Here is a 19,746-nt window from a genome sequence, read left to right on the forward strand (position 1 = left end):
CTATACAGCAACCGCCTTCCCCGGGCAGGCGCAACATGAAAAAACCACAAAATATATATACACAAAATACAGGCAATTTTGACTTTTCCATTAGGTGTGATGAGGGGCAATATGTTACATGTATTCTAAAGCGACCAGGAAATCGGCTCCCCATGGCATGCCACCTCCGCCTTTGACACCAGCTCGTTTCCAACATGCACGTGGAATACCCAAATCGCCCAAGTAAAGTTCTCCCGTAACACTTCGGCTGGTGCATCCCACCTTGGGTGCAGCTAAACACACTGTCCACTTGGGATGGATCCTATGAGGTCCCTCACTGCCGGAATCTGAAACAACAGTATTGCATTAGACATGGACTGTCACCCATTGCCGTTTCCCCCTTTACATACCTTGTGAATGTTGGTTACCACTGGGAAAATCCAAGCTAAGGATAGGAGCGGCGTTGGCATTGGCCCAGCTGATAAGAGTGGTGGTCAATTGGTGTGCTTTCTTGTCATGCTGTAGATCCTTGTAGCTGTATTGCACACCCATGAGAGCGTCGATAATCAAATCGATGGGCTTGTCGTTGGGAAGTTGCGATATTGAAGATATTGTACGTCCGCCAGCATATTCAAACATCTGTTGATGCGTCGCAACAAGTCCGTGGTAGGGTGGCGGGTTGCCAGTGCATGCCACAACCGTACAACCGTGATTTGCTAGGTGTCTCGCGGCTGAAAATCCATATGCGCCTATGGTGTTGTTACCAGCAAGCACGACAATAAGCGGCGATGTCTTTGGCTGGTCGCTGTTCCTACGCGATCCACCTGAACATTCAAATTAGGTGAGAAGGTAGCCAACAAATTGAAATTTTTTCAGATACGTACCCAACGTCTGTAGTGCCATCATGCTCGACACTCTACCGGTATTCTCTATCAGTTGGTCTCGGCTGAGACCTAAGTCAAAAAGAAGACGTAAGCATATTGCCCATGGTCAGAAAAATGAGCAAGCAATGGACACATACCACATTCCTGTTCTACCATGGTCATTTGTTGAGGTGTGACAGGTTGGCATAAGATGCCATTGGACATGACAACGATTTTAGATCGACTAGTCTTGCTGCCTCTTCTCTTGCCACGTACATGGTCGGCTCCCTCGCTGGTCAATGAATCATCGCTAAGCGCACCAGGATCAATTTGCTCGTCCAAAACATTTTCAGTTGGAAGCAGATTGATTCGAGATGATGAAGGCGTCAATTTGTCGCTGGAAGGTGTCTGCCCTCCTCTATTGGCACGCGGTAAACGATTGATGCTGACAAGTCTGGTTTCCGGTGCAGTTTCATCCATTTCCTAACATACAACCTATGAGCACACGAAAGAGTTCATGCAGCGGCCATCACAAATGCATTTCTACCTTGATTTCAGCAAACACCTTTGCCTTGTCAAACATGTCCAAATTGGCTTGAAAATCAAACTCTTCTTCTTTGAAATCGTTAACATCACCTCCGGCCCAAGCGTGAATTGGAGGATTCGGAAGCTTTTTGCCGTTTCTTTGCTTCCGTACTAGAAAAAACATATCGTTGTACTATGATTAGCTCTCAATGAATAGCTAAAGAAGTATGGCGCGCTATTGTCGTGTAGAACTAACGGAAATTCTAAAAAAGGGGTCTCACCTGGTGCTTGTTCATGGGCAACGGGTTCAGGTGGCAATTGCTTTCCCTTCTTCTTCTTAGCCTTGGTGATTGGCAGTGTGCTCTCCGTAGCACTTGATTCGTCAGCCTTTTTGGCTCTGGCGTCATACACGATTTGTTTTGGCACACCGTTTTGTGCTGTGGGTCGAAGGTTAGAAGGCGGCGGGGGTTGTGGCATAGCTTGTTGTTTAGGTGGCTCATGGTAGGTTTGTTGTTGTGGTATACGCTGTTGTTGGTATGGAGATTGCTTTGGCTCTATATTTTGTGGAGCAACAGTTGAAGCTTCCGGTAATATTTGCAAATCCTTGATATCGGATCCCGTTACTCCGTACAACGGTGCTCGTTGCGTCGCTTGTCCAGGAATGAATATGAGCACTAAGGAGAGAAAGACGATCAGTTAGATCAATGTAGCAAGCCAGACAAAGATCAAAAGAATGCCAGTGTGATGATCTATTTCCTTCCCCGCGAACAACATGATCAAGCTTACCATCCTTCAGAGTTAATAGCTGCGAGTCAGAGTCAATATGCGAGACCTGTCCTTCCAAAGACAAGCCTGTGTTGAGAGCTATGGATACTCGCAAGCCGAGAAATGCTTGCGCCATGATTATTACAAAGTACTATTAGCTGGAAAAACAAAGGCGGTTCTGTGCAGCTTTCAGATTCGTACGGCGATTGTGGAGGCGATGGAAAGCAGGAACATACGACATCATCCTATTTATTACAATCTTTATTTTTTACACACAATCTAGTTTTTTTTACCAACGCCGGAAGAAAAAATTTCTAATTTGGCACCCATAAAAACATTGAAAGAGTTACGCTTGAATAGTGTGTCCGGTATATTTCAGGTTACTATGGCCGTGGCCACGCACAAATATATCCTTGCGACGCGGTAGAAAGCCTCGAGGCTTCAACGGACACATCACTTTCCTTGCTCTCATCATGTTCAGTTCGGCTACGATCATACGTAAATGATCAGGATTGGCGCGGATATCGCGCCGTATGGTATTAGAGTGAAGGTCAATACGAGGCTCTGAGTTAGCAACCGATCGTCGAGATGGCCGTTTGGGAGGTAGAGGCCGAGTATTTGGCCGTACTGGAGGGGTTCTCCTAGGGGTATCATAAGTAAGGCTTGGGCCGAATGAGGACCGCAAACGATGAAGCCAGCCGCCTTGAAGCTGAGAGTGGTTCATCTGTCGTTTTGCCGTGGCTGTGGCTAAAGACAAAACAGGGTGTGCCTTTGTCTGTGCTCCTGCCCATGGAAGGACCGAGGTTGCATCCTCCATACATATGGACATGGTATCAACTTCAATATCGTCTTCATAAGCCAGGTCGGCAGTTTCATGGTTGCCGTTCAGTAGACTCCCTGGGTTTGAAGTGAAAGTGGTGGATGCATCCCAAAAATAGTTTCCTGAAGTGATTGCCAAGCGACTATAGCTTCTTGCCTCTGCCTTTGTCAAATCTTCCTCGTATAATGTGTCCAGCAGACTTGGTTCCTGAAGCAATTCTGAAGGATTGGACAGATTGGGAGGAGGCACGTGCAAAGGAAGGACATGCGCCCCTTGGAAAGCTGACGAAGAGAATAGCTGTGCCAAGAGCGACAATGATACCGAAGTCTAATGAGTTTCCAAAAAAATAAGGTTGCAAAGTAGTCAGTGTTGTGTATAAAGAGTGTCACAAAGCAAATATATAGACCCATTCGTTGCTTACCAATTCGTCATCGTCAGGCAAAGTTTCCTTTGAGTCTACTTTGACCCAATCCTCAACATGGGACATACGTCTTTGAATCCTTGCTGGAGGAAGTTGTGGATCTATAGGTGGGTCTAGGGTGATGGCTGTGTCTTCAAATGGAACACTTTTTCGCCGCCTTTTCCGTCGACGAGGAGGGATAGTGCCATAAGGTTGGGGACCTTTGGAAGCCAATTCTCGTATTATCTCGGGATAGGAGGATGAGCTTGACTCTGAGGACGATATAGAATGGGAAGAAGACCACGACATTGGAGTGTGATGGGCATGTTGCGAATTGGAAGTGGGAATGGGGACTGGCATGTTGACAGCAAAGCCGCAGAAAGAATAGGCTGGCAGAAAACCCTCACTAGAAAAATTGTCGGACCTGGAGAAGTCTTATAAGGAAAAAAAGCACCAGGTGCGGATTCACCCAAATGACCCATCCGCACACTCGATCCTCACACAAAAACACCTGTCCTCACTAAACACCAGCCGTTGAATTTCAGATCAGGTCCAGTAAGGCCGCCTGCTTTGAGCTCTTGGTTTATACTGCTCATTGCCCCTTTTGGATGCCTCATTTACCACATAGCCTTTTTTATTCAGCCATAATGTTGTGTTGTAGGAGCACACTGAACCGTTTCTTCACCACTGTACGAACCACGTTGCTATGCATAATGATGCCATTTCTCTTTGACTTCTTCATCCTGAACCGTTCTATGTTCCATACTGCAGCATTGTGACCGCTATAATATAAGCTTTGTACATATTGTTTGTTAATTCTGAGTTTTCTCCACATGTTCTCCACCTTTTCGAGAAATACGTTGTTGGAGAGGGCATTATGCCAAGAGCGCTTTATCGCTCATCTTCTAAAATACATCATATGGAATCACGGAGCCAATTCTGTCAGCATGGCTAAACATAAATATGCCCCTATAGTTTCACTCTAGCACTGGAATATGGAACAGTCCTAAATCTGTATCCTCACGTAGTTCGGAATCACGGACCGAAGTCTATAAAAGCAATGGCAACAAGACATCACTGCATAAATTCTAAAGCGACCGTTTCTATTTGATAGCAATATACCTACAATTAATGTTTAAAGTCCAGCTTTGTTTGTAACAAGGTGCTAGTTAAGCTCATATTATCAAGGTCCGATTCATGAATTATGTATAAAATATTGCAAATGAGGTTGGATGCTTCTTACTGTTTGTTTACTGTAATTTCAGTTACATCTACTGTTCGGAAGTCCAAGCCAAAAATACGCGACCAGCCATATTAACCCGTCTTAGCCGAAGCTTGCTTTCTCTAGCGGATGTGGTAAACCCGAATATTATGATTGGAGTATTACCAAAGGTGATATTTTATTTCCATTTCCTCATGGCCAATACTGCCGGAGCTCGTGTGCACTTCCATTTCCAATCAACTGTGATCTTACCTACCACGCTACCGTAGGTCATAAGCATGTGGCAATAGCTCCATTGGATTTCATGCAAGAAAGCCCTCTCCCCCACTTGAAAAGGTGGCTACAATCATTGGTGCTTACCAACACACATCCTGTTCTCAAAAATGACAAAGCGGCAGCTGACGTGGTCAAAGATACCTTGCTGCGTCGTAGGTGCGGTGTCAATTTTCAGGCGGGAGGCCATTGCGTGACCGCTATCACGCCCAGTATTGAGAAGCTGTGACCCAAAAAAAATGTCAGCGTTTCTCTTTCTTATACAAAATGGTAATGCAAGCACAACAACTCGAAGGCGATCCCATGATAGAGCCGGAAATGCCCAAGAATCTACGAAAAGACACAGCAGACAGTCTTTCCGAGTTTTTTGATGAGCCTTTGGACATGGCCATGCCTGACTGGACGGCCAGCTCTGACTTTGTATCGGACAACGACTTTGACATGATTGATATGCTCTCCGTTGCCATTGATCAAGTGACAGCTCAGATCAACGAGAAGAAACAGGAGTTCCGTGCCAAATCCAATCAATGGAAGAGCAAAACTACTGAAACGCTGCGCTCGCAAACAAAACGGTTGGAGATAAAAAGGTCAGAACTCCAGCAGCGACTGATAAAGCAATACGCTTCCATCAACGACCGTATGAATCGAGATACAAAGACTGTTCAGCTGCGTGACAAGTTTTCGTTTGTAGTGGGTGTTGGAAACGCCTGTGTATCTCCTGTTGTGGTCGCTCGTTTCCCCGACTGGGTTCCTATCTATTATACCCTGCAATCTGCATATCTATTTCCTCTACGCATATTCATCTACAAATCGCGCGGATGGCACTATTTTATTTTCGATTTATGTTACTGTAAGTATGAACGCTTTTTGCGTCAGATTTTTCGTCGGTCGGTCCGACACGGTTATGACATCAGCTAATACTTCCGCTTTTGCCACAGACGTTAATGCACTTGCGCTATTGTATATCTGGGTGTTTTCGTCCTCCAGATATCTCTTCATATCCGTCTTTTGTTTATCCAATGGTCCGGTTGCCTGGGCCATCATCACATGGAGAAACAGGTAAGCACAACACAGCACATTTTCTTGAAAACTTTCACGCGCTCAACATTTTGTACTCCCAGTCTTGTCTTTCACTCCTTGGATAAGGTAACGTCTGTGTTCATTCACATCTTCCCAGCTCTTGTCAGCTACGTGATTCGATGGATGCCCGAACTGGCTTCTAGCACGAGTGTGCCTATCATGACCGCATACCGTGACAAGCGCTTTCCTGCATTGAGCGGAGAAGATAACAACATGTCACTGAAAGAGTGTATGGTCATATCCACCCTTGTCTACATTATTTGGCAAACCCTCTATTTCATCTTCATCATGGTGCAACGACGAGAGAAAGTCGAAAAGGGTTTGCGCTTGACGTCGTACTCATGGCTATTGGACGATCGACATGGTAGAAAGGGCATTATTCAAAAGGCAGCATTCGCTCTGGGTGCTCAATACAAGCTTCAAATGTTCATGCTTCTTCAGCTCACCTACAACATGTTCACGGTTCTCCCCACGGTATTCCTCTATCAACACTTCAAGCTTCATTCAGCGTTCCTCATCATTATGTTTGCCGTTTCCGTCTGGAATGGAGCTAGTTATTACATTGAAGTGTTCTCACGACGATACATTCTTGAGGTAGAGAGGAAGAGCGCAAAGAAAGCCGCCAGCGAGTCAGAACTACTTACCAAGAAGGAGGAAGAACACAAGCAACAAGATGTCACGGAAGAGACAAGTGAAAGCCAACACTTGAAGTCAATCTAGAGAGCATTTGACTTTCACTCTGTCCTATTTACATACGCCTTTGTATAGTGTATAAACATTTATAAAATATAAATATACATTCTATCGTCATTTTGTATACACTTGCAAGGAAAAATATAACTCATTCACATCACAATGATGGTTTCATAATAATTTATAGGGTCGAACGCAAGACACATTTGTATATATATTCTCTTAAAGAGATAGTGAGGATGTAGTGGAATGAATACAAGTGGGAAAAAGGAATACTGCTAAAAAAATCAACAAGGGACGGAAAGTACAGGCAACGCAGATGAAAAGACAATAGATTACAAAGCAGAACCCCCAAAGTGAGCTCAAGGTGGAGTGCTATTCACCACCGGCTCCTTCGGCTCTGGCGTACTTTGAGTTCGCCAGTATTTCATGCGATTATCTATCATCTTCTCCATTGCCCTCTGCTGACCAAACAGCTGTGCTTCTGTCCTCGCCCGTTCCAAGTCTTGACTCGACCGGGCGTGGTGTCTATCTGCGGCATTGAGCATAACAGAATGCTGGGTACTGAAGCTAATGATATTGATAATTCCCATGATCACAACAATTCCACCCACGGCAGATATGAAGGTAGAATTAGATGTGAATCTCGTGTTGTCATGACTAGACCACGGACCTCCAGTGTACGATGGGTCTTGATACCAGTGGGCGTTGGTATAGGAAGGCGGTCGACTACCCGGGGGCGGTGAAGTGGGTGCTGGAGTATTCCAGCCAACGCCTGTACGGAGATAAAGTGCACGCATTGAAGGATTGGACAATATTTCGTAAGCTTGCGATATCTCTTGGAACTTTTCAATATCTCCTGTGGATGTATCGGGATGCAATGACTTTGCTAATTCGTAATACCGCTTTTTTACGGCCGACGGAGTGGAATTTGGAGGAAGATTCAGAGCATCGAATGGAGTTTTGGCTGTCGCATAGCCCCTCTTGCATATGTAGGAAAACCTCAGTAGGGTCATTAGGTCAATAACGATTGGGTTGGTGCCTCTCCAAGCATAAAGAACGATTCGGAGTACTTGGGCCAATGGTATCTTCAGCAAGTGATTTTTGGCCCCCCGTTTGGGTTGGACGATGACCAAAAGAACAGTCACTCATCGGTTGCCAGGCCATTAAAAAAAAGTGGGAGAGCCGGAAGAACCAACCACTTAGCTTTGAATCTCAAACGAATTCCCCCCTTATCTAATGCCACCGCTTACGAAGACTCCCCCACCCCACTTGAACGGTTCAGCAAACGGCCTAACTCAATCAGCCAGCTTAGACTACCTTATTCACTCATACCCTTATCTCGACCTGGAAGTCACTTCCGACAACCTTTTTGAAGGTGCCTGGAACGTGGTTTCCAGTGTGTTTCCAATCTGGAAGAGAAACAATGTCAAATTTACCCAGTGCAAGGATGGCATCACCAATCAGTGTAAGTGTGTCTGATTCAGCTATATAGCCTTCGTGGTGCAGCCTATTGACGTACCTGGACACCTTATGGCTTTTGCAGTGGTTCGAGTTGTACATACGTTGGATAATGTATCCGTGCTGGTTCGAGCTTACGGAAAGGGGTCAGAACTCATCATCGACCGGAAACAAGAACTGATAGTAAGTTGTGGGTAGACTTTGTGGTACACACAAGCATGTGACATCGTCTGATCACACCCAATCACCTTTAGAATATCATAACTTTGTCGGCTCAAAATCTATGCCCGCCATTGTACGCACGATTTAAAAACGGTTTGGTGTACGGATTCATAGAGGGTACAGTATCTACTGTCGAGGATATGTTTGACACTGAAAAAGCCAATATGATTGCCGTTAAGCTGGCTCGCTGGCACAAGGTCCAACCATTGGCCGACTCGGATCCCAATAATCACGAGGATACAAAACTCTGGAGCACCATGAGAAAATGGATGGATTCAGGTGAGAACATCTTTCCAAGCAGTTAGGCTTCCACCCACCTGAATGACTTGGCGTACTCATTGTTTGTTTTTTCCACCATATGTAGTACCTGCACAATACGAAGATCCTTCAACTCAGACTACTTTTGCCAAGAGCATCGACATGGAGTTCCTTAAGCATGAGGTAGGACAAGTGGCTGTATAAGTTATGTATACGCGGATAGCAAGCTCATTCCCCTTTCACAGCTCGAGACGCTTTCTGCGAAACTGACCAGCCTCAATTCCCCCATCGTATTTTCACATAATGATTTGTTGTACGGCAATGTGATTTACGCTCAAAACCAAGGTAAGCATGAATGACGCTTGACATCGATCCAACGTGATCTGACCATTCGAATTCGATCTAGCGTTCTTCATCGACTATGAATATGGAATGCTTGCCCCACGTGGATTTGATATTGGAAATCATTTCAATGAATTTGCTGGGTTTGAATGCAATTACGACAACTACCCAAACAAAGTCTTCCAGATGCAATGGTTTGAATGGTATCTAACGGCAAGCTCAGGAAGTAAGTTCTAGCGGACAAATAGATTTGACAGCTCATGTGGAACGGCCAGTTTCTAAAAATACTCGATTTTCATAGGTCAACCCAGTGAAGAGGAGAAAGAAAAGCTGTTTCAGGAAGTCGAGCACTACTCCCTTGCATCTCACCTGTATTGGGGATTATGGGCTCTCTGCCAAGCTATGGTTTCGGATATTGACTTTTCTTACATGGATTACGCAGTGCTGCGATTTTCAGAATACAAGAAGCGAAAATTACAAGTCATCGAGCATTCACAATAGAGACACGGAGGACATGGGCCTTATTTTTTGATATCCACCAATGTAGCACACATATCTATTCTAATGTAATTGAGCTTTGCATCACCGACCCCACTCAGAAGGAGAATACTAGGCTTTAATACACAGCATATATTTTTTTATACGTCAAATAAACTCGTACGGGGGGGGTTTGATCTAAATGTCGTTAGATTTTCCTTTGGAGGTATGGAGGGCAAGTTTTTCCTTACATGCCCTTAATGTATTCAGGGTGAGACTGGAAGAGGGCATTGTTGCGGGCAACAATGTTTTCGAGAGCAGATAACCATACGGTCATTTGTTGCTTAGTGGTCTCGTTATCACCACCCAACTTCTCCAAAAAGTCCTTGCGGTAAGGGCAAGCCTTCATGGCAAGCTATGTCATAGAAGTCAGCATATAAGGTTATCTCTCCCCCACAGCTTTAAATTAACTTACAGAAAAGACGGGTCTGACAACGAAGCTGTGGAACTTCTTCAAAGTAACTTCGTAAGACTTGGTGAAGGACACGTTGAGTTCCTCACTAGGATCATCCACGCTACGACGCAAAGCCTTGGCAGTGAAGTCAAGACCTCTGTTTCAGAACGCCAACAGTAGAGTGGTTAGAATGAGGTAACTAAACAGAGAAAAGCATCCATCCCATAGCCATCATACCTGTTGAGCCATAAAAGACCTTCAGTAGCGGTTCTCTTCTTCTCGGGAGCCTCAGTGGCACACAAGTTTTCGAGAGTATCGTTAGCAGTAGGGTTGGAGAGGTAACGTTCTCGGATTTTCTAGAAAGAAAAACCCCCCGTTAAGAAGGATATTTGACAGAGTGTTTGAACCAAAATTTCAGCATACCTTGATGTTACCGTTCATATCACTCTGAACGACGGAGAAAGCGCTTGATCCAAGAAGGTCTGTCATCCAACACGTCAGATTGCAACGCGAGATTGTACAACTGCAAAAGGATTAGAACTTACCAAACATCTTTACAAGTCCTTCGGAGGCTTCAAGGAACTGCATGGTGTCGGTACCCTTGGAGGTATCGACATCAGCGAAGGAGCGAGAGAGGGTGTCAAAGAAGGTCATGATGGTGTTATAGCGATGAAAGGTCCCCCAAAGCGGGTACGCATTTTATACGTCAATGCGGAGATTTAAACGATACAGGCCAAACGTCCACGGGTTAGTAAAACGGCAGCTCTTTTACCTTTGAACACCCATTTTCAACATGCTTGATCCTCCACCAGACAATAATTTTTGGTTGGCATTGTCCGTTTCTATTGTAACCAACCTCATTCAGGTCAGTGTTTTCTTTACCAGCGCATTAACCTTAACTGTAACTCATGAGTCATTCTTCATTACCCGCCACAATAGTCTTTTGCACTGGCTATACAGCGGAAGTCGCACATATTGAACGATACGATATATCCCATCGAACATCGAAAAAACGCTTTCCGACGGCCACTATGGGTTGCTGGATTCAGTTCATATTTAATTGCTAATATCATAGGCTCCATCTTCACTATTGGATATCTCCCGATCGTCATATTGGCTCCAATCGGAGCTATGGGCCTTGTCTTCAACGCTATATTTGCCAAGCTTGTCCTTGGAGACCCGTTTACTCGCAAGAGTGTAGTAGGTAAATGCTTGACCTTCTTTTCTCCATCACAAGTGAGCTCACGTGGAAAGCCCTTCGTATAAACCCCACCTTGTCCATGTCATTACCCATGTGAGGTTACACAGTTTGACCATTCGTTTTACTCATTTTGGTACCCTTTTGTTTTTTTTATAGGCACTATTCTTATTGTCATCGGTGCAATTTTAGTTGGAGGGTTTGGCGTGGTTCGAGAGCCTAATCACAGTCTAGAGGATCTCATTCAGTTGTACCATCGGCCAGCCTTCATAGCCTACTTCAGCATCCTCGAATTTTTCACCTTGATCATGCTCATGGCTACTCATTACATAGAATACCGGGTAAACAAAGTCGAGAGAGGAGTTCTACCAGAATCCAAACTTATCAAAATGCAAGATATACCTGAGATTAAGATGAAACTCGGCGTAAGGTAAATTGAGGCTGCTCATGAAAGAAAAGAAAAAAGGCAATATCTCCTTACCAGTTCGTTTCCTGCAGCTATGGTATGCTGAGTGGCAATATCAGCTCCCAAAGCCTATTGTTTGCCAAAAGCGGTTTGGAGTTACTCATATTGACGCTCATCCATGGACAAAATCAATTCAAGTACTTCTTGACATGGGTCTTAGTCGTGATCATGATCGTCACCGCCTTGCTACAACTGTTTTATCTCAACAAAGGACTTCGACTTTGCGACACGGTTATATTAATACCCCTTTCATTTTGCTCATTTAATGTATCCTGTCTCTTCAATGGTCTAGTCTACTACAACCAGTGGTCGCGACTCTTTTGGTGGCAAATACTCTGTGTCATGATTGGCATTGTCATCCTTGTCAGTGGAGTCTTGATTTTATCCTGGCGAACAAACGATCTTGAAGAACCAGAAATAGTGAATGAAACGGACATTCCACCACCAGCCGATCAGGTGGATGAAGTCAGTATGGGAGGCATATCAGGGGTTGCTGCTGCCGTTGCATCCAGCTCGAGCCATAGACCAGCAGCCATGCCTACAGAGAAAACCCGCTTACTCCCAAATAAACGGAGGTCGACCATGGAGAGCAACGAGTTTTATGGTATATAGAAAGTAGATACATATACATAGTTCAACCCACCCACCCATTACATATATTTTTTTTTGCTCTACTTTACTTTGGTCTTGGAAAAACAACTCGATAATGTTCGTGCGAACTGAGTTGCAAAAGACTTGGAAAAACACTGGCATGACTGCTAAATGGTGGGGGTTTTTCGTTTGCGGTTTCAGAACTTGTCAACAATCACATCTTGACACACACAACATTTACAGAACTCGTCCATGGCAGCAAACGAGTCATCGCATCTTCCAGAGAGGAAGAAAACTCATCCAGACACAGATCTTAAGAAGTTAAAATCTCAATACGGCCCTAAACTCTCAACTTTGAGGGAATTGTTCGCAGACTGGTCAGACGAAGATCTGATTTTTGCTTTACAAGAGGCCGATGGCGATCTAGAGTTAACCGTTGAACGTATTAGCGAAGGTTCGCTCCGGCTTTTTTTTTTATGAAATTCTTTGTTCAGAACGTATTCTAATCACACACCGTGACCATAGGTTGGGTTAATCAGTGGGGTGAAGTCAAAACAAAGAAAGCCAAAAAGGAATCTCAACAGAAAGCAAAGACAGAGGCAGCTGCTGCTGCAACTCAACAGCAACATCAGCAATCACCTTCATTCTACTCTAGTCAACAGCGTTCAGAAAAGTCAGACCGCCCACCAAAGGCATCAGAGCGAGGTTCTCGTGGCCGAGGTAAAATATCCTAACTGACGCCAATATTTATTTACTTACCTATGACTGACTTAGCGCTTTAAATTGAATAGATGCTTCTACGCGTGGACGGCCATCAAATATAGGCAATCGAGGAGCTCGTAAGTTGACGGTTTCTTTTTTTTTAATCTTTTTGGTATGGGTACATGTTAACGCCATTGCCCATTTAGCAGCCACTTCAAATAGATCAACTGTTCCAAGCCGTAAATTTGAATCATCATCCACAGACGCATCAGGCTCATGGGCATCCATAGCCTCTTCACAAAAGCCAGAATCCCAAGCTGCTAGTTCCGGCTGGGACGCACCTGTGGCAACGCCTTCAAACGACATATCTTGGTCTGATTCCCCCGCACCTACTACCACTGCACCTCAACAACCATCCACAATCGCACCATCAAACAGCGAGTCAACCACGACTACTACCGCCTCCAAACCAAGCAGCTGGGCAAGCTTATTAAAGTTAGTTTTTGGTGATTCTTTTTTTTTAAAAAAAAAAAACACCCTTAACCCTCTAACCAACCTAATACCCACATTAGATCACAGCCTAAGCCAGAACCAACAAAGCAAGAAGCTAAGCAGCCTGAGGCAGCACCTGTACAGACATCTGAGTGGGACAAGCCAACCACTTCTGACTGGGATAAACCGGCAACTTCTGAGAAGCCTGCCGCTTCAGAGTGGGACCTTCCAGCTCAATCCCATGACCTCGCCACAGAAGAATCTACCATGGTTCCCACCGTCCCAGAGCCTACTACCGTCGAATCAGCCGTTCCCGAACCTGTATCTGCTTCGGATGCCACCAAGCCTACAGAACTCACAGGTGTTAAATCCAAGACCCCAATTGGTCGTCGTTTGAAGCAAGACGCTCCCGTTGTTATGCCCGGTGGTGGTGCTAGTCTTGGTACAATGGGTGTGAAGTTCGGTAGCTTGAACTTGAACGATGAAGATGTTAATGAAACTGAGGAGCCCGCTCCCTCAGCCCTTCAACAAGAAGAGGAAAGGTAAGTTTTTGGAGACAGCATTCTGGGGATTCTAATTTATCTAATGTATTTTCCCATCATAGACACGCCATCAAGGAGCCTCTTGGTACTGAATCAGCTTATGTCAACAAGTTTGCCAACACCACTGCATCCAACTTGACTGGCGTCCAACCATCTTTGTCTCAAGAAACCTCACAAGCATTGAAGCAGGAACAAGCCCCTGCTCAACAACATATGCAACATCAACAACAACAACAACAACAACAACAACATTTCGGCATGGATCACCTCAACTCTCCTTATGGTTCGTATCTGCACAACCAACTTCCTGGCGGTTTCTCTGGTTTTGGAATGAACCCTATGGGTTCTATCCCCGATTATGGTGTGTATGGCAATGATGCTCAACGCGCTGCTGCTATGGGCATGTATGACCCATCAGCCTATGGCCATTCTCCCTCTGTCACTGCTGCAAATGCCTACCAAGGTCGCGACAAACTTGCCCAAGACGGACCCCAAAGTGCTAATGCCACCTCTGCCGCCGGTCAAACCCAAACCGACACTTTGCACTCCCAGCAAACTCAACAACATCAACAACCAGGTTATCCTAACATGCCTTACTATCCTTACTACTATATGCCTAACCAATTCAATGCTCATTATGGCTCTGGATTCGGTCAACCATTTGTCAACAAGAATATGTACCCTATGTACTCTGGCAAGCCCAATGCTCCTAGCTCACCTTATGCTGCTGGCGGTTCACCTTATGCATCCCAACAGCACCTCTACGGTCTCCCTGGAGCCAACTCTCCTTATGATGATATGAGCGCTGGTGCTCAGCAACAAGCTCCTGGCCTTGGCGGTAATGGCATTTTTGACTATCAAAAGCAAGTCTATGGTAACCCACAGCTCCAAGATTTCCTTGGTGCACAGGGTCAAACGCAAGCCACACCAAGACAAGCCGGTCAAGCCGGTCAAACTAGCCAGACCTCCAAGGCTGACTTGAGAGGACAAGCTCAAGGTCAACAGCAACAGACACCACAGCAACAACAGTATCCTCAACAAGGTTACTACCAGCAACAAGCTTTCTCATCCTATGGTCAATACACACAGGGTCAGCAACACAGTGGAACTCAACAGCAACCACAACCACAGCAGCAGCAACAGCAGCAGCAACAACCTTATCAACCTCGTTCTCAATACTGGAATCAGTAAGTCGAACCAGGGTTTGCTTTGAGAGAGTACGCAGCGTACTGTTCCCTTTTTTCCTACTTTGTGTGTCTATGTATGTTACCATTGTTTCTCTCTGCATGGGTTTTTGGCACTACTACCTTTTTTCTTCTGTGTGTTCATAGTCATTGAGACAAACTAGAGAAGCCTCCCATTCTCTAATTTCCCCCCCCCCCCTTTTCCTAACTTACAATGCTGTTTCTTGTACCTTTTTTCTCATTCTTGTGAATAAAAACATCTCCCCTCCCCTTACTGGCCCCAAGAAAGGGAATTTAAAACAACACCGTCTTTAGGGCAACCACTAAATTGTTATAAGCAAAGAATAATATCAACGGAAAAAAAGAACAATGCATGGAATACAAGTTATATAGGCAGTAAAGGTAAACGAGGGGGAAGAACAAGTTTGAACGAGCGAGAATAAAAGAAAATTGGCACAAGTTTTTGGATCACAGTGTGGTATGAATTTTTTTTTTAACGGTTACTATTTAGAAACCCCCGAATTATAACGAAAGACCACCGAACAGTGCAGCATTCCCTTGACCTAATTGTTGCTGTGGTTGTGGTGGTTGTTGGGACGGTAGGAAATGGGATGGTTGTGGTATTGGTGGATGATGCTGAGCACCGGTGGGAGAAGCATGACTGGCGAACTGATGAAAGTTGATGTCGGTGCTGCCACTGATGGAAGGTGAAAGTGGCCCTGATGGCAAGAATCCATTGACGCCCAAGCTTGCTCTCCGATTATAGTCTCCCATCTCATACCGCAACAGATAACCCTGGTGTGGATGATTAATGCAGTTAAACCCGCTATTGGTCATTAAACATGCTTCCAGAAGTTCTTGCTGGTCAACCACTATGTCCGGAAACAGATCGCTGTACATTCGATGTAATTGAAACAAGGGATGAAACGTCATACCCACAGGCCAGTGGTTTAACGGGAAATGTCCAGTGGGTGTATATAATTCTTCCAATTTCAAGTACGCTGCTTTGGCTCGCTCGACTATTAGCTGTAGGCGATCAGGCTAATGAAAGGAATAACCAGGTTAAATTTTTGTTCATTTTTCAAAAAAGACAATGTGTCAAACCCTTACCATTACATCACCAAAGAGCTTGCTTTGCACAGTCTCATCTATCAAGTTGGACGGCGTACCCCATCCTAAAAGATTAGGTACGTTAGGGAATGATGCCCGTTTCATTCAACAAATACCATTTTACTCTGGTCCAAAACTTTACCTGAAATGTTTGGCCACGCACTGTTGCCACCTTCACCAGAAATGGACTGCGATCGCTGCGGTGAATGCATTAGCCACGGTCGCTGAGGCACTGATCTCTGTCGCGGTGAGTCTGCCACTCCATTCAAGAGTGATGATGCCGCATCCGAACCTGACAGAAAAGAAAAAGACAGTAAATACGCATTAGTAAGGGCATAATATGATCTTCCATTCATTCTCGTCGTATTCACCTTTAGAGTCACCAAATAAAGAGAAGAACGACGGTGACGAATGTGATTCATTTACAGCGTCCTGCGTTGAAGAATCAACCTGCAAAGCCTCCGTAAAGGGTGGTTCGACCATGGTTTCAAAAGGTGGTTGTGCTCGTCGCTCAGCGCCAATGGTCGGTCCGCCTACGACTCCCATTGAAGCAGATTTCCTTCTATAGCCAGGTGGTTTGCCAATAGGAGCGATGCTGGATCGAGTTATAGGCTTGACAGGAGCCGTCTCTAACTGTGAAGACATTCGTTTAGGGTATCCTACTGGCAACACTCCCATACTGTGATTGGCAAGCGAATTAACACCAGTCGATGACTTCTCCATCTCTTGGTCTTGAAACACTGTGTTCACTAAGGGAGGGGACACTAGTCAGCGCAAGTATTCCACGACAACCCTACCGTCATGTACATTACCTGGTAAACTAGAGGTTGGAAGATGATTTCGGAAAGAGGGGCTGCGCACTGGTGAGAGTGGAGAGCTGGGAAGGGGATGATGGAAAGATAAGGGCTGTGGTGCATTGGATATCGCCAGCGGCGTTAAAGAGAGGGTGGTATCGAGGGAGGGTGAGCTTTCATCCACATCAGAATATAAAGCTTTTGGCGATCTGAGAGTCGATCCACTCTTAATCACATAGGGCATGGACGAGTGGTTGCTAGGCGTGGATTGGGATGCAGTAGGAATAAAGTTAGACAGGGATGGTGGTATTGAGGACGGTATCGTTGAGGAGTCCTTTCGATTCTGCTCTTGACGTTCCTTCATCAGGTCCTTCAACCGTTCCTTCTGTTCAACTTCCTTTCGCATAAGCACCTCCGCCTCCTTGCGTTCCTTCTCCTCTCTCTCTTTTCGTTCTTTTTCCTCCTTCTCTTTTCGTTTTCGTTCTTTTTCCATTAATCGATCCTTTTCTTCTTTCATTCGTCGACGTTTTTCTTCTTCTTTTCGCAAACGTTCTTCTTCTCTTTGTCGCCGTTCTTCCTCTTTCTTTAATCGCTCCTGCTCTCGTTTGTGACGCTCCTCTTCGAGCTTTCGCTCCTTTTCGATTCGAGCTTTCTCTTCTTCAGCAAGCCGTTGGGCCTCTTTCGCCATACGCTCTTCTTCTTTTTGTTTCTTGAGTTGACTGTAAATGTGAATAATAAGTGAAATGTTTCTGAAACAGGCATAAATTCTTTATATTTAACATTACCGTTTTTTGTCCTTCTTTTTCTCCTTTTCTCTCAACTTTTTTTGCTCTCGTTCTTCCTTTTGTCGATCTTCTTCTTCCAGCTCTTCCAAAAGGCGCTGTTGTCGCTCTTGTGCAATCTTTTCACGATACGCTGTAAGAACGCGCTGTTCAAACATCCGTGCGGCAAATATTTGGAACATCCGCCGTCCTTCTTCCATTCGCTGTTCTTCTGTCATGGTATCCTATAATGGAGTTGATGTAAGTAAAAAGCACCCATCATGCGTCTAAAGGTGAGTCCATTTGCGTCGTCGTCACTCACTTCATCCACTTCATCTTCATATGCATCGTCGTCTTCATCATCATCGTCGTAGTATTCATCCTGATCCAAGCCAGCTTCTTCTTCTCGCTGCATTCGTCGCTCAGCAAGTCGCTCCATCATATCAAGAAACTTTTTGCCATCGTTTTTCAACAGATCATCGGCGACGGTGAGGATGCCTCCTTTGACGGTGAGGCTATTGCCAAAGTTGAAGTGGTCACCATTGCCCATCATGTGCTCACCATGTCTGTCCATAATTGCCATAGGAATGTGAGTCACACGAACCACAAACAGTTTCTAAAAAAGTTTGTGGAGCCTTGCCGTAACTTACCGGCTACTAAGGTCTTCATCATCATAGTCGCCATCGTATTCGTCGTCGTCATCATCTTCGTCGTCATCGTCTTCGTCGTCTTCGTCTTCATCTTCATCGTCTTCGTCATCATAGTCGTCCTGGTGATCTAATGGATTCTTTGATGCAAGAATTTGGTTTGCGTAGGCATCCACTAAAGCGGCATCTGTTCGCATGCTAGCATATCCATCTTGGAGAGAACGCGCGATACCGTAACCATGATTACTTTGCTGATGATTTGCGTACTGTTCCAACTCTTCATAGTAAGCATCATAGAGAATCTCCAATTCTTCTTCTATGGCGGTTCTACAACATTGGAAGAGTAAAAGAATCGAGATCAATGGATTGTTCCCTTGAGGGAAGTCATCAAAAAGTGAACCTACCTCTTTTTGCCACACACTGAACAATTACAACTATGTTTCTGTTGTTCTTTCATTTTTTTTAGCACAGCTTCTTTTTCGACCTTGACCAGCGATCGACGCTCGTCTTCGCCTAATTGTAACCAGAACTCTCGTATTCTCTGACGCTCTTCGCTATTATTGTTACTGGACCATATATTATCCCCGGAGAACTTCGTGCGAGAATCGTTATCAGATTTGTACGGCAACGTAAGATTATGTGAATGCAAGGCGGAAGGCTGGGAATGAGTGACCTGATTGTCAATAGATTCCATTGCAGATGATTTGGACTTCTTCTTCTTCTTTTTCCTTTTGTTCGATGTTGCGTTGGGCATGTCGTCAAACTGTTGCCGAGAAGATAAGTCTTGACTATGAATAGATTCTATGGGATGGTCGTCGTCGTCATCGTTTACAGCGGCGGACGCATCATGGTGTGGTGAGCCGAGATTGGATTTATTGACAGATTTCTTCTTCTTCTTTTTAGATTTGCCATTTCGAAGCGCTCTGGCGTTGACTAATCCGCTATTTTCAGTCATGGATTCTGTCATCCCGGCAGATGTTCCTTGGGCCGTTTCAACCAAGCGTTGCATCGTCATATTGCTATATAAACACCAAAGAGTCAACCTTAGTTATTGTTACAGGGATTTTGATAGAGATCGGGGCTACGATTTGCAAAAAGTGGATCTTGGTTGCTAACCTAAACAGTCCAATCGGTGGAACTTTGTTGTTTAGAAATTCGCTGGTTGATTTCGATGGGTCAGCCAACAATTCAAAAGGGCTGAGGGAAAAATAGCGGCCAAAGGGAACTGGGTGAAAAACTGAGTGAGCAATGGGATCCTAAGGCTCAATTGTCTTTGCATGAGTAATTTCAATTTTACCACCTGGATGCGTCACCTTCGGATGGGATGGATGCACGCTTCTTTCATTCCTTTCCCCCAAGATTCCAACAGGAGTCACACCTTTGAAATCCCTTTCTGTTCTGACACAGGGCAGCCTCCACCGTCTT

At 45.0% G+C, this 19,746-nt stretch overlaps 10 protein-coding genes across 10 annotated transcripts; 4 read left to right on the forward strand and 6 right to left on the reverse strand.

Moving 5' to 3' along the window:
* Positions 1 to 19: 19 nt before the first annotated feature.
* Positions 20 to 2,334, reverse strand: K450DRAFT_249175 (uncharacterized protein). Its single transcript, XM_051590356.1, has 7 exons — positions 2,154 to 2,334; positions 1,649 to 2,041; positions 1,390 to 1,538; positions 1,001 to 1,325; positions 864 to 932; positions 390 to 803; positions 20 to 326 (listed from the first exon to the last, which is right to left on the reverse strand). Exons 1-7 carry the CDS (start codon positions 2,266 to 2,268, stop codon positions 115 to 117), a joined length of 1,677 nt encoding a protein of 558 aa, XP_051442950.1. The 5' UTR covers positions 2,269 to 2,334; the 3' UTR covers positions 20 to 114.
* A 1-nt stretch (position 2,335) lies between these two features.
* On the reverse strand, positions 2,336 to 3,779 carry K450DRAFT_249176 (uncharacterized protein). Its single transcript, XM_051590357.1, has 2 exons — positions 3,374 to 3,779; positions 2,336 to 3,279 (listed from the first exon to the last, which is right to left on the reverse strand). Exons 1-2 carry the CDS (start codon positions 3,710 to 3,712, stop codon positions 2,479 to 2,481), a joined length of 1,140 nt encoding a protein of 379 aa, XP_051442951.1. The 5' UTR covers positions 3,713 to 3,779; the 3' UTR covers positions 2,336 to 2,478.
* An 891-nt stretch (positions 3,780 to 4,670) lies between these two features.
* K450DRAFT_249178 (uncharacterized protein) lies at positions 4,671 to 6,776 on the forward strand. The gene is made up of 3 exons (XM_051590358.1): positions 4,671 to 5,697; positions 5,786 to 5,906; positions 5,969 to 6,776. Exons 1-3 carry the CDS (start codon positions 5,115 to 5,117, stop codon positions 6,645 to 6,647), a joined length of 1,383 nt encoding a protein of 460 aa, XP_051442952.1. The 5' UTR covers positions 4,671 to 5,114; the 3' UTR covers positions 6,648 to 6,776.
* A 148-nt stretch (positions 6,777 to 6,924) lies between these two features.
* Positions 6,925 to 7,895, reverse strand: K450DRAFT_249182 (uncharacterized protein). Its single transcript, XM_051590359.1, has one exon. The coding sequence runs from the start codon at positions 7,634 to 7,636 to the stop codon at positions 6,983 to 6,985; it is 654 nt and encodes a 217-aa protein (XP_051442953.1). The 5' UTR covers positions 7,637 to 7,895; the 3' UTR covers positions 6,925 to 6,982.
* Positions 7,860 to 9,404, forward strand: K450DRAFT_200687 (uncharacterized protein; the record flags this gene model as incomplete). Its single annotated transcript, XM_051584640.1, has 7 exons — positions 7,860 to 8,088; positions 8,116 to 8,264; positions 8,336 to 8,582; positions 8,668 to 8,744; positions 8,807 to 8,906; positions 8,968 to 9,129; positions 9,205 to 9,404. The coding sequence occupies 7 exons, from the start codon at positions 7,860 to 7,862 to the stop codon at positions 9,402 to 9,404; spliced, it is 1,164 nt and encodes a 387-aa protein (XP_051442954.1).
* K450DRAFT_249189 (uncharacterized protein) lies at positions 9,384 to 10,510 on the reverse strand. Its single transcript, XM_051590360.1, has 5 exons — positions 10,380 to 10,510; positions 10,258 to 10,316; positions 10,072 to 10,190; positions 9,856 to 9,991; positions 9,384 to 9,795 (listed from the first exon to the last, which is right to left on the reverse strand). The coding sequence occupies exons 1-5, from the start codon at positions 10,486 to 10,488 to the stop codon at positions 9,628 to 9,630; spliced, it is 591 nt and encodes a 196-aa protein (XP_051442955.1). The 5' UTR covers positions 10,489 to 10,510; the 3' UTR covers positions 9,384 to 9,627.
* K450DRAFT_249191 (uncharacterized protein) lies at positions 10,258 to 12,201 on the forward strand. Its single transcript, XM_051590361.1, has 4 exons — positions 10,258 to 10,699; positions 10,774 to 11,038; positions 11,192 to 11,462; positions 11,531 to 12,201. Exons 1-4 carry the CDS (start codon positions 10,628 to 10,630, stop codon positions 12,108 to 12,110), a joined length of 1,188 nt encoding a protein of 395 aa, XP_051442956.1. The 5' UTR covers positions 10,258 to 10,627; the 3' UTR covers positions 12,111 to 12,201.
* A 91-nt stretch (positions 12,202 to 12,292) lies between these two features.
* On the forward strand, positions 12,293 to 15,309 carry K450DRAFT_249194 (uncharacterized protein). The gene is made up of 6 exons (XM_051590362.1): positions 12,293 to 12,543; positions 12,615 to 12,809; positions 12,881 to 12,928; positions 13,001 to 13,286; positions 13,364 to 13,825; positions 13,888 to 15,309. Exons 1-6 carry the CDS (start codon positions 12,342 to 12,344, stop codon positions 15,014 to 15,016), a joined length of 2,322 nt encoding a protein of 773 aa, XP_051442957.1. The 5' UTR covers positions 12,293 to 12,341; the 3' UTR covers positions 15,017 to 15,309.
* A 1-nt stretch (position 15,310) lies between these two features.
* On the reverse strand, positions 15,311 to 17,755 carry K450DRAFT_249200 (uncharacterized protein). The gene is made up of 5 exons (XM_051590363.1): positions 16,932 to 17,755; positions 16,491 to 16,868; positions 16,262 to 16,411; positions 16,120 to 16,184; positions 15,311 to 16,050 (listed from the first exon to the last, which is right to left on the reverse strand). Exons 1-5 carry the CDS (start codon positions 17,599 to 17,601, stop codon positions 15,532 to 15,534), a joined length of 1,782 nt encoding a protein of 593 aa, XP_051442958.1. The 5' UTR covers positions 17,602 to 17,755; the 3' UTR covers positions 15,311 to 15,531.
* On the reverse strand, positions 17,756 to 19,542 carry K450DRAFT_249208 (uncharacterized protein). The gene is made up of 4 exons (XM_051590364.1): positions 19,438 to 19,542; positions 18,726 to 19,340; positions 18,325 to 18,648; positions 17,756 to 18,240 (listed from the first exon to the last, which is right to left on the reverse strand). The coding sequence occupies exons 2-4, from the start codon at positions 19,334 to 19,336 to the stop codon at positions 17,910 to 17,912; spliced, it is 1,266 nt and encodes a 421-aa protein (XP_051442959.1). The 5' UTR covers positions 19,337 to 19,340; positions 19,438 to 19,542; the 3' UTR covers positions 17,756 to 17,909.
* Positions 19,543 to 19,746: the final 204 nt, after the last annotated feature.

Source organism: Umbelopsis ramanniana (genome assembly GCF_025399195.1).
Source record: "Umbelopsis ramanniana AG unplaced genomic scaffold K450scaffold_43, whole genome shotgun sequence".
Taxonomy (NCBI): domain Eukaryota; kingdom Fungi; phylum Mucoromycota; class Umbelopsidomycetes; order Umbelopsidales; family Umbelopsidaceae; genus Umbelopsis; species Umbelopsis ramanniana.

Bases quoted from the DNA above. Each gene is read 5' to 3' on its own strand.
- K450DRAFT_249175 (XM_051590356.1), bottom strand. From the start codon at position 2,268: ATGGCGCAAGCATTTCTCGGCTTGCGAGTATCCATAGCTCTCAACACA. The intron at 804-863 runs GTACGTATCTGA...TTGAATGTTCAG, and splicing joins GATGGCACTACAGACGTTGG to GTGGATCGCGTAGGAACAGC. The intron at 327-389 runs GTATGTAAAGGG...CTGTTGTTTCAG, and splicing joins TGGTAACCAACATTCACAAG to ATTCCGGCAGTGAGGGACCT.
- K450DRAFT_249176 (XM_051590357.1), bottom strand. From the start codon at position 3,712: ATGCCAGTCCCCATTCCCACTTCCAATTCGCAACATGCCCATCACACT. The intron at 3,280-3,373 runs GTAAGCAACGAA...GAAACTCATTAG, and splicing joins TGCCTGACGATGACGAATTG to ACTTCGGTATCATTGTCGCT.
- K450DRAFT_249178 (XM_051590358.1), top strand. From the start codon at position 5,115: ATGGTAATGCAAGCACAACAACTCGAAGGCGATCCCATGATAGAGCCG. The intron at 5,698-5,785 runs GTAAGTATGAAC...CTTTTGCCACAG, and splicing joins TATTTTCGATTTATGTTACT to ACGTTAATGCACTTGCGCTA. The intron at 5,907-5,968 runs GTAAGCACAACA...TTGTACTCCCAG, and splicing joins ATCATCACATGGAGAAACAG to TCTTGTCTTTCACTCCTTGG.
- K450DRAFT_249182 (XM_051590359.1), bottom strand. From the start codon at position 7,636: ATGACCCTACTGAGGTTTTCCTACATATGCAAGAGGGGCTATGCGACA.
- K450DRAFT_249189 (XM_051590360.1), bottom strand. From the start codon at position 10,488: ATGACCTTCTTTGACACCCTCTCTCGCTCCTTCGCTGATGTCGATACC. The intron at 10,191-10,257 runs GTATGCTGAAAT...TTTTCTTTCTAG, and splicing joins ATATGAACGGTAACATCAAG to AAAATCCGAGAACGTTACCT. The intron at 9,992-10,071 runs GTATGATGGCTA...GTTCTGAAACAG, and splicing joins GGTCTTTTATGGCTCAACAG to AGGTCTTGACTTCACTGCCA.
- K450DRAFT_249191 (XM_051590361.1), top strand. From the start codon at position 10,628: ATGCTTGATCCTCCACCAGACAATAATTTTTGGTTGGCATTGTCCGTT. The intron at 10,700-10,773 runs GTCAGTGTTTTC...CCGCCACAATAG, and splicing joins TTGTAACCAACCTCATTCAG to TCTTTTGCACTGGCTATACA. The intron at 11,039-11,191 runs GTAAATGCTTGA...TTTTTTTTATAG, and splicing joins TACTCGCAAGAGTGTAGTAG to GCACTATTCTTATTGTCATC.
- K450DRAFT_249194 (XM_051590362.1), top strand. From the start codon at position 12,342: ATGGCAGCAAACGAGTCATCGCATCTTCCAGAGAGGAAGAAAACTCAT. The intron at 12,929-13,000 runs GTAAGTTGACGG...CCCATTTAGCAG, and splicing joins TATAGGCAATCGAGGAGCTC to CCACTTCAAATAGATCAACT. The intron at 13,287-13,363 runs GTTAGTTTTTGG...TACCCACATTAG, and splicing joins AGCTGGGCAAGCTTATTAAA to ATCACAGCCTAAGCCAGAAC.
- K450DRAFT_249200 (XM_051590363.1), bottom strand. From the start codon at position 17,601: ATGGCGAAAGAGGCCCAACGGCTTGCTGAAGAAGAGAAAGCTCGAATC. The intron at 16,869-16,931 runs GTAATGTACATG...CCCCTCCCTTAG, and splicing joins TCCAACCTCTAGTTTACCAG to TGAACACAGTGTTTCAAGAC. The intron at 16,185-16,261 runs GTAAAGTTTTGG...CTAATCTTTTAG, and splicing joins TGCGTGGCCAAACATTTCAG to GATGGGGTACGCCGTCCAAC.
- K450DRAFT_249208 (XM_051590364.1), bottom strand. From the start codon at position 19,336: ATGACGATGCAACGCTTGGTTGAAACGGCCCAAGGAACATCTGCCGGG. The intron at 18,649-18,725 runs GTAGGTTCACTT...CCAATGTTGTAG, and splicing joins TCAGTGTGTGGCAAAAAGAG to AACCGCCATAGAAGAAGAAT. The intron at 18,241-18,324 runs GTAAGTTACGGC...AATTATGGACAG, and splicing joins GATGAAGACCTTAGTAGCCG to ACATGGTGAGCACATGATGG.